Source organism: Zea mays, chromosome 6, assembly GCF_902167145.1.
Source record: "Zea mays cultivar B73 chromosome 6, Zm-B73-REFERENCE-NAM-5.0, whole genome shotgun sequence".
Classification (NCBI taxonomy): domain Eukaryota; kingdom Viridiplantae; phylum Streptophyta; class Magnoliopsida; order Poales; family Poaceae; genus Zea; species Zea mays.
The window spans coordinates 108492939-108503154 of record NC_050101.1 but is presented as its reverse complement, the minus strand read 5'-3'; the positions used below and the strand labels follow the sequence as shown (position 1 = coordinate 108503154).

General features: G+C 52.0%; 2 protein-coding genes across 3 annotated transcripts; one reads left to right on the top strand and one right to left on the bottom strand.

The window, feature by feature from the left end:
• Window positions 1-3524: 3524 nt before the first annotated feature.
• LOC103629726 (uncharacterized) lies at window positions 3525-4348 on the top strand. Its single transcript, XM_008650843.2, has 2 exons — window positions 3525-3837; window positions 4100-4348. Exons 1-2 carry the CDS (start codon window positions 3536-3538, stop codon window positions 4179-4181), a joined length of 384 nt encoding a protein of 127 aa, XP_008649065.1. The 5' UTR covers window positions 3525-3535; the 3' UTR covers window positions 4182-4348.
• A 1838-nt stretch (window positions 4349-6186) lies between these two features.
• LOC103629725 (FT-interacting protein 1) lies at window positions 6187-9860 on the bottom strand. Of its 2 annotated transcripts, none has more exons than XM_008650841.4 (2): window positions 9026-9860; window positions 6187-8921 (listed from the first exon to the last, which is right to left on the bottom strand). In XM_008650841.4, exon 2 carries the CDS (start codon window positions 8837-8839, stop codon window positions 6413-6415), a length of 2427 nt encoding a protein of 808 aa, XP_008649063.2. In that variant the 5' UTR covers window positions 8840-8921; window positions 9026-9860; the 3' UTR covers window positions 6187-6412. The 2 variants fall into 2 exon arrangements, with proteins under 2 accessions (XP_008649063.2, XP_008649064.1); XM_008650842.4 differs by having other exon boundaries at window positions 6187-8917; window positions 9026-9858.
• Between the last annotated feature and the right edge of the window lie 356 nt (window positions 9861-10216).

Sequence of the window (10216 nt, the reverse complement as noted above, 5' to 3'; positions counted from 1 at the left end):
ACTGAGTGTCCTCCCATTCATACACCCACCTCATTGGTTGTTGTGTCACCTCACCAACTAGATAACTGACATAGGGAAGTAGGGGTGAACATGAACCTTGTCTTTTGTTGCTAAAATCAGGGTCCAATTTGCTTGTTGTAGGCCTTGGTGTCTGATTCTTGTGTGAGTGGTCTTACGCTCCTCAGGTGCGCCGTGATCTTGGTCTTGTGTAGCGTATTTGTACTGGGACTCCCCTACATAGTTATGAAAACATGGTTTTATATCAATCACTAATTTATTGAGAACTAAATGTAATGGTACATGTGAAATGTATCAGAGCCATCTGAGACCTAGCAGCAGCACCACCACCAGCACCGCTAGCACCAACACCGCTATCGCCAGCACTGCCACCGCTATTGCCAGCACCACCACCAGCATCATCAGAAGATGTCATCGAACTGCTATCGACAGACTCTTGGTATTGTGGACTTTTATCACCACTATCGGTCTCATCATCGCTAGTCACCTCTTTCTTTCCTTTCTTGCTTGTTTTTTGTAACATGAACTGCATCATTTGCTTACCAACGTGAGTGTCCCCCACATTATTCTTTGTTCACTTAACCAAATTTTCTTTTGGAGTGCCTTTAGCCACGATGCTTGATGGTAACTTTGTGTCACTCTCAGTGTCCTCCTCATCTAGCACTGCATCAACGTTTGAGTGACCCATTTCCATCCACTGACGGATTGGATTGTTTGTGTCATATAAGGACAACTCCATCAACTGTGAAAATGGATCCTCCTCCCCTTGCACACTTGTGAACCCAATTGCATCCTTTAGGCGTAGCCTCAAGTTGTAGTTCACATACATAAGCTTATGGAGCTTCTAATGTGACAGTCGATTCCTCACCTTTGTGTGCACCAAAGAAAACGTGCTCCAGTTGCGCTCACAACCATTGGAGGAACAACATTGTGAAACCAATCTAAATCTAGCTTTTGTAACGTCGGAGTGTCTAAACCAAACATGTCCGACCATGATGCCTCAAAAAGTAGCACATTCACATGACATACAAAAAGCCTTAATGTACTTGCGACAACGGGTAATTACTTATCAGCCCAAGTGTTGTGATCGTACGCCATTTTTAGCCAAAGGTCTACCAAACTCCCCTTGCTTTTTCTGTAGAAATCAACCTCCGCAAATGCTTGGGCTGCTATATCCACATCAATCATATAATGGCATGCATGTCGAAGATCACTCATCACTGAAACACTAGTGTCATACACATAGTGTGTCCGAGGGTTCAAAGCAACAGTTGTGTGACATGTAGTTAGTACTGATTCATGATAGGAACATTTAAATAAATTGTGCTAACTATAGTACTTACCACCATTTTAGTAGGTCTGATTTGTAAGATCCGCCATTCTTTTTTTGTATAACCTTCATGTACTTTTTGTACTCGCTCGGACGACCTTGGAACAAACTTTCATACTAAGATTCCACTAACCGGGCGTTTGGATCCCTTTATTTCAAAAGAATTGGAATTCACTCAATAAATTAACTTATTTAGTTTGGAATTTGACATTCCACCACTTTCCAAAGTTCATATATAAGTGAATCTCAAATTCATGGGGTGGAGGATGGGAAATGATTTTAATACATTAGTAGAATTTGTTTCTACTCTGTAACTTACATGACACTCTTCGTTTCACTTCTCTATAGTAAAAATGTAGCACATAAATATCTCCAATATCTTGCTAATAATAGTATGCAAATATATTTTACATAAAACCGAATTAGCTTAATTGATATATGCCTAAATTATTATTATTATTAGAATGGAATTCAATTCCAATAATCCAAACGGGGTATAAGGTATATTGTAGAAGCACCTTACTAAGCGTTCCCTTCTTGTCCTCATCAGCGAAGCGAAGAAAACCAAATAATGGCTCAGTTGCATCAACCACATACTTCAACTGATCCCACCATGACAGGCTCATAAGGGTTTCATAAGTGTACCTCCATTTTGGCATACTACTAAACTTGCTTTGTAGGAATTCCTGAGAACTCATCCATGCCATGAACTTGTCCTTCCGGCGAAGAAAGCTCTCTAAGAAAGCATAATTTGTTCCGAACCTACTCTTGCTTTCCTTTTATCATGGACTTTGTCAAGCTCCCGCTAAAAATAATCGGCAGTGTCCTGTGGAACATTGCGACAACCTTGCGCATTTCCCCCACGCGATGCAAGGTGTTTCTTGCAATGTGTAGCACCACCCCCTTCCACTGTTTCTTGTAGTACTTGTACTTGAAACCGGGATATATGTTGTCCCCGTGTTGCCATACTGGATCGATCTGATCCGACATCCCTGAAAATAGCAACAACACGAACTGTTATCACCATATATTGCAAGTGCCACTGCTATGTTAAAAGATTTCAAACGAAAAGGGGAAAATCACCCAAACCTAGCTCCTACTCAGCATGCGGTTAATTTGCATTTACCACCGATTAACTGGCATATCAGCTCGGCTAGTCGTCCAAGTCAACCGATAAATCGCCCAAAACTACCCCTAGAACCGAAGCACTCCGGTGGGGTAAAACCGACTGGTTTATTGAGATATCGGCCGATAAATCAATGATACAGAGCGGCTTACCATTCAATCCACGGCGCAGCCACCAGATCCGGCCTGTCGGGAAAATCCGTCGGCTAGCTGGTGCTCCAGAGTGACAAGGTGGCTTCGAGCGGCAGATATAGATGTACATGAGGCACGGGCCCGTTAACCCGGCCCGAGGCCCGTTTTTTTGGCCCAGTTTGCGCCCGGCCCGACACGTATGGGATGGGCCCGGGCTGGCACAACCCAGTGGAGCAGGCCGTGCCTGGGCCGCTGGCCAGGCACGTGGGCTGGCACGGCACGGCCTGCTCCACGCGGACAGCTCGGTCGGGGCCCATAGCCGACGTCGTGGCCCTTACCTCCTCGCCTCCTCGCCCCATGGGGCCCACCTCTCAGTCCCTCCGCTCGCACTCGCATTCGCACTCGCACCCTGCTCCCTCTCTCTCTCCCGACTCGGCGGCGATTGACTTGGCGATTGGCGATTCCCCTCTGACGCCTCCGTCGCGGCGCCACCCCTGTCCAGCGACCTCGGCTCCCGTCCCCGACGCCGGTGACCTCGATCCACCAGCTCCTCTCTAACCCTAACCCCTCTCCCCTATCCAATCCCCTCTCTCTCGGTGAACTATGTGAGTTCGTGTTGTCGTCTCGTCCTCCCCTCCGGCCCTCCCCAGCTCGCCGTCGTCTCTAATCAGGCTCTGTCTGTCGTGTGTTGTCTGGGTGGCCCCCGTGTTCTCCGGCATCGGGCTCCGGTAGCACATGTAAACCCTAACCTTAACCCTAACCCTAGATCTTTCGTAAACCCTAACCCTAACCCTAACTGTATAATGTTTTGCTCTTTTGTAGGTCAGTTGCTGATGCCTCGTCTTCCTCCTCTGGGGTAGATCGGGCATGGCGACTGCGGCTCCGTTGAGGGACGGTGCTAGAGATCGACCGTCCGCGGTGAAGGTCGCCATGGCGGATGATGACGATGTCAATCCGGTCACCGGCAACGACGACCTTCGCGCGACAGGGCTTGTCCCAGATGACGAAGACGACATCCAGGCTGACGCTGCTGCTTTGCTCGGTATCGATCTAACCTCTGCTCCTGTCGATCTAAGTTCTAATCCGACCAACGCTGGTGGAGGGCCTGCTACGGCCACCGATACTCCGGTCGGCTCCACCAGCACCGATGGTGGTACTGGTACCTCATCTGTTGGTAAGCGTAAATCTACTGTCTGGGTTGATTTTGATGAGGTATTTGAGAAAGTGAATGGGTCCAATGTTCGAATTGCTGCTATTTGTAGAATGTGTAAGACTCGTTTATCTGCTAGATCTTCTGCTGGTACTGGGCATTTGCTTAGACACCAGAAAGCTTGTAGGAAGAAGGTTGATCACGCTGCTAGGGTCCAGTCTAGGCTTGCTTTCAATCTTGATGGTTCTCTACACAATTGGGAATATGATCCTATTTTTGCTCGAACTGAGTTGTGTCGTCTGATTGCTAGGCTTGACCTTCCATTAGGTATTGGTGAGTCACAGGCCTGGGAGGATTATATTGCCCGTGCTCATAACCCCAGGTTTACCAAAGTGTCTAGACAGACCACCACTAGAGACCTTCTGAAGCTTTTCACTGAACGACGTAATGTGCTTATCAATTCTGTGTTGCCTGCTACTTCTTCGGTTGCATTAACCTCAGATATTTGGTCTGGTAATGCTAAGGAGGACTACATTAGTGTTGTCTGTCATTATGTTAATGCTGATTGGGAATTACAGAAAAAGGTCATTGGTCTTAGGCTTACATTAGTCTGGTGTTTATTATCCAACTAGTCCACTAGTTCTTCACCATATTCTGGAAATTGCATCTCATTTGAAAGCATGTGAAAGAGATTTAAATCTTAGAACTATTGTGTTTCCAATGCAACTTAAATTCCTTAAATACTGGAGTGACATACCTTTGCTATATTCATATGCATTCATTCTGGACCCTAGAGCTAAGATGAGAGGTTTTTTTAATGTGTTGCATTTACTTGGAGAGTGCACTGGGTGTGAGTACAGTACATATTATGCTGATGTCAAAAATGATTTGTATAAACTGTTTACTAAATATGAGACTAAGTTTGGTGCAGTTAGGGCTCAAAGGGCTGCTCAGCCTTCTATTCATTCAGGTAAAAGAAAACAAGCTTGGGGAAGAATATTTGGAGATTCCAGTTCAGGTGTTGTTGGTCCTTCCCCTAGCTCTACCCCTTCTGCTTCATCTTCATCTGCTATTTGTGAGCTCTCAGCCTACTTAGACAGTGACAATGTCACTTCTTATGAGGATGATTTTGATATACTTCTCTGGTGGCGTGACCACAAGCTAACATATCCAGTTTTATCCATAATGGCAAGGGATATTATGTCTGTTCCTGTATCTACTGTCTCTTCGGAGTCTTGTTTCAGTTTGACAGGGAGGATAATCGAGGAGCGACGACGACGCTTATTGCCTGAGAATGTGGAGATGCTGACTTGCTTAAAAGATTGGGAATTAGGAGAAAAGAGAGAACAACATGCTGTTGACAATCCAGAGCTTGAGGACTCATTCCAGAATTTATTTCTTGATGAAGATGAACCTGTTGCTGCTTAGTTGTAGTCTTCTAGACTGTGATGTGGTCATCTGATATGTGCTTTCACTGCTTTGTCATTGAGTGATTGTGAGAGAGTCATTTTGTATTGTAATATACATTTGTAACAGATACAAACTTAGTGATTAAACTTTGAGTTGGCTGCACTCTTTTTTCCTTTCTAGGGTTTCTCACAAGGGTGAGTTTTACCTAGAAAGGTTTTTAATGAGGCAGCATTGCACAAAACAGCTCATTTATTATATTTGTCTATATTTTCTGCTGTTTTTTTAACTTTGGTTAAATTTCTCTATGTTTTCTGTTGTTTGGGATCTCTGACGGGCTGGTGCTGACATGACCCGTTTTTTGGAGCGTGCCTAGCGAGCTGGCCCGGCACGAAAAGTGGCCCAGAGGGCCATGCCTGGACCAACGACCAGGCATGTGGGCTCTCTAGGCACGGCCCGTTAAGTCCGTGTGCCCAGGCCGGCCTATTGACTGATGGGCCGTGCTTCCCCGGGCCCGTGCCGGGTCGTGCCGGGCCGGCCTCTTGGCCATCTATAGCGGCAGACGATGTGGCGGCACGACTGGACAAAGCTTTGGGAGGTGGCGAGAAAGTGGCTTGCAAGCGCGGCCGTCGGCATAGGGGTTAAACATGTCAATGGGCCAAATGATCAGTCGGCCCAGCAACAAAGTTTTTCTTTTTTTTCCGAAACTTCTTTGAATTTTAGTTTAAATTCGGAAGTGTATTTTGAAATTTGGTTTCAATGGAAAGCCTTAGAATAATCCATACTATTGGTAAGAAAATTGCCATCAAAATTTACAAAATCTCTCAAATTTGAATTTCAAAACCGGTACACACGACCGGCGCCGATAACCGATTTACCGGCCGGAAAGCCGGATTTATCGAATGGTTTCCCGACCCTTGGCTAGGGATTCAGACGGGAAGGAAGAGGAGGGCAGGAAGCAAGAATGCGCCAGAGGTAGAAGATAATGGTCAGAATATAAGGGAAGAGAATTGCTTTCGCTCAATTTGGTGGACTTGTTCTATAAGGTCCAAAAAATGCGGTCATCCATTCGTCCTTATTCCTGAGATATAAACACCGTAACTTCATCAAATCTCAAGACACCCAAGATTAGCAGCATACACGCACGTTCAAAGACAAAATATAAAATGGAAAACGAAGCAAACATTCTCGACTGAAGAAGAGAGCATTGTGATTTGTGAATCCGTAGCATTCTATTCTCGATCGGGGGTTCAAAGCATGCTGTCCGCGCGCGACGGCAGGCGGCGGAAGAAGTTGCTGGGCACGGAAGGCAGCCTGCTCCGGAACCTGGGGTGGCGCAGGACGTAGAGCCCCGCGACGAGCGCCACGATGCGGAACGGCGTGACGTAGAGCACCACCGCCGCGAGGAGGCAGAACACGACGAAGAGGCACGTCGCCCTCGGGTCGCGCCAGCCGAGCAGCGACTGCAGGCGCTCCCCCTGCGTGGCCATGTCGCCGGCCACCGTCTGTATCCTCCCGGCAACGCTCCGCAGCCGGTCGTACCGCATGTACACCACGTCCTGCGGCCGCGACGTCGGGAACGTGTCGAACTCCTCGTCCAGCTCGTCCGGGTGCGCCGCCTCCGCCCACGACATCTTGGTGTCCATGTGCGGCGGGTGGCGCGGCCGGCGCCGGTAGTTCCAGAGCCCGATGAGGAACATGTAGAGGAACACGGTGGGGAGGATCAGCTCCGGGTACCACACCAGGATGAGCAGCAGCACGTGCACCAGCGCCGTCGTCGCCACGTTCCTCCAGCGGCACACGTCGCCGAACCACCGCGCGGCGCCGGCGACGCCCGAGAAGAGCGACACGGCGCGGAAGAAGTTGGCCTTGCTCCGCCGCATGCTCCACATGTGCGACTCCACGTCCAGCATGTACTCCACCACCTCCCGGTGCAGCGGCGGCTCCGCGCGCCCCAGCCGCGCCGCCACGATGCCCATCGCCTGGTACCGCAGCGCGTCCAGCTGCGTCACCGTGAACGGGTGCAGGTAGTGCATCCGGGGGAGCAGCGGCTGCGTGTACAGGTGCACCATGTTCATGAGCGACAGGCAGGTGAAGCGCACGGCCAGACGGAGCTCCCCCATCTTCTTCACCCCGGACCGCTGCAGCGCGATCAGCGGGTACGCGTGCGTGTACACGCGGTCGGTCTCCAGCGTCGACAGCCGGATGCGGATCTTGCCGATGCGGGCGTCCCTCGCCGGCTGCCCGGCGCCGCCGTTGCTGCCGCCGCCGAGGTGGCAGTTGTCGAAGACGCCGATGGTGATGACGGTGCAGGGGTCGAACACTTCCCACGTGTACTGCTCGTTCCACGTGGGGGCGAAGCTGCCGATCATGGTGCGGGTGCGCACCCACTTCTGGCCGTACTTGGCGACGCAGTACGCGTCGGTGGTGCCGCGGCCGTCGCGGGTCTTCATGGGCTGCAGCCCGGCCGCGCCGAGGATGCCGATCTCGAGCACGCCGACGGGCGGCTTCCACAGCTGGCGCGCCGTGGGGCGGGTGTCGCTGATGTACATGGTGGACTCGTCCATGACGTGGTAGGCGCCCTCGAGGCAGGCGCGCACGTGGACGCGGCTGGCGAAGCGGAGCTCCCGCCGCGTCTCGCCCTCGATGGCCGCCCCGACGCCGAACTTCTCGAGGTCGAACCAGCGGGACTGCACGAAGGGGCGGTGGTCCAGGCGCTTGTCGAAGAGCGTGAGCGGCAGCACGGCGCGGCCCAGCAGGTCGTCCTTGCGCGGGGACACCCGGTCCTCCACCGTCAGCACCAGCTGCTCCTCGAACGGCTCGGCGACGACGAAGACCAGGTCCTCGTTCCACCGCGGGCTCAGCGTGGGCGTGGGCGCCGCCACCGACGTCTTGAGGATCTGGTTGCCCACCTGCGCCTTCACGAATACCTCCGGCGCGCGCCCCCGCTCCTGCGGCTGCACGTCCTGCGCCTCGATCACGTTCACGCGGAGGTACCAGAGCTTGGGCGACACGTAGGCCTTGGAGCGCACGCTGGCGACGCCCTCCCCGCGCACGGCCGCGGCGTCGGAGTGCCACGCCTCCGGGAACGCCTCGTCGGCCTGCGTCCCGATCCAGACGGCCAGCATCAGCTCCCCGCGCACCTTGCCCCCTTCCCCGCGCCGCTCCTCCAGGCGGTACCACTGCGGGGCCAGCGGGCTGTCGGGGGGCACCCGCGTGGGCACCTCGGCCAGGTCGAAGGTGACCTTGCCGACGTAGTCGTCGCGGCCCAGCATCTCGCGGTCCTTGAGGAAGACCTCCAGGACGTTGGACTGGACGCGGGACTTGGAGAAGGCGAACACCTGGTCCCACTCCGGGTTGGCGCGGCGGTCGAAGTGGCGCGTCTTGCCCTTGTAGTTGCCGAGGCGGACCTCGACGTAGGGGTCCATGGGCGCGCCGGTGATGGGGTTGGGGGGAAGGTCCTTGGCCTTGACGACGCGCACGTACAGAAAGAACATCTGCTCCACCAGGTCGTACGTGCTCGACGGCTTGTCCACGCCCAGCCAGCCGGCGATCCCGCCGCCCGCGGGTCGCACCGGGCCCGCCGCGCCCTTGGGCCATTGCTCGCCCAGCAGCGGGTTGGTGTCCTTGAGCTGGAAGTCCTCGTGGTGCGGGTCGCCGCCGTGCCCCTGGGCCATTTGGTCGCCGCTGCTAGCTGGTGAGCCCCGACCTTGCACTGATGTTGACCTCACCTACTATACGTGCTTGCTCCGAACCTATCTCCATTGCCGCCCGCAAAAGCACAAACGAAATCGATCAGGAAAACTCCATGAACGAAAACTCCGTAAAATCTCATTACTGATAAGTTTTTTTAGCGCACTTACTGTTGAAACTTGAGAAGCTGGTTGGCTCGGTAACAATGGCGCGCGAGGCACTTATATGACACCTAGGCTAGAATCCCCGCAGGCTGCTTCATTCATCTGCAAACGGCATGCAGACCACAGAGCAACTTTTTGAGCAGGCAAGCGTCTGGCCGATGGCCCTGCGGCTGCGCCTGTACTGTACACAGGGGGGAGGGGGATCGTGGCGGGAGCCGGGAGGGAAGGCAAAGCGTCCGCCGCGGCCGCGTCGGTGGTGAACCCGGCGACAAGGAAGGTATACTTGAACTTGAGGCCTCTACCAAGCTTAGCTAGCTAGCCTAAACCCTGCCCCCCTGCCTGCGCCTTCTTGTTGAGAGGAGGAGAGCGTGAGGCTGCAGCCGAAGGGAGTGTTCTTTCGCGGGAAGCTGGCAAACGAGAGGAAAGCACGAGGGATCGTGCATATGTGTGCAAAGGCGATCGAACGACGGTGCCTGCCAGTGCCAGGGGCAAATCTAAAAGCTGGCTGGCGATCGATCGATCGGTCGTGGGAATCGATTCTTTGGAGCGCCGAGTGGGCTTCGTTCATGCGCCCTTGAATTGAATTGAAATGGCGTGCTCACATCTCGTCCTCTGGTCTGGTCTAGCAGGGCGCAAGGGAGAAGGAACCTTGCAGAGTTCGTGGGCCAGGCCAGGACCCATCTGCTGTGGTAGTGGTACTGGTACCCATGATGCCATGGTAAATTTCCAGCTTTCCTGCTGCTTACTCTTCCGTAGACAGCTAGCAACATGGTCGAGAAACAAGTGTCAAAAAGCCATGATTCTTTCCCCCTCTCTCTTAAAATAAAACCAAAGTTATGTTTCTCTGCACGCGCGGCGCAGATACACTACTGTTTATTTTTTTTAAAAAATAATAATCTTGTTTCAGTTTCAGTCAACGAAACTCATAACATATATGTTGTCTATATTAGTAAACCAACTGTGTCGTGATTTAGTGGTTTCTGAAACCCGGAGACACAATAATATTTGTGTTTGCTTGGCAGATAACAAATGTTTATAGTTGATAAAATGTTTAGAGTCCATTAAAAAAAGAAAGAAAAACCTGATTCAATGATTCAAAACGCATTCAGTAGATTGGCTATCTGTCTTTTTTACTCGGTATCTCCTCCCCTCGATAGACATATGACAGACATATGACAGATATATGACGTACAACTC

Coding starts and splice junctions, on each gene's coding strand:
- LOC103629726 (XM_008650843.2), top strand. CDS start 3,536: ATGGCGGATGATGACGATGTCAATCCGGTCACCGGCAACGACGACCTT. Junction 3,838..4,099: donor GTATTTGAGAAAGTGAATGG/GTCCAATGTTCG, acceptor GGTGAGTCACAG/GCCTGGGAGGATTATATTGC.
- LOC103629725 (XM_008650841.4), bottom strand. CDS start 8,839: ATGGCCCAGGGGCACGGCGGCGACCCGCACCACGAGGACTTCCAGCTC.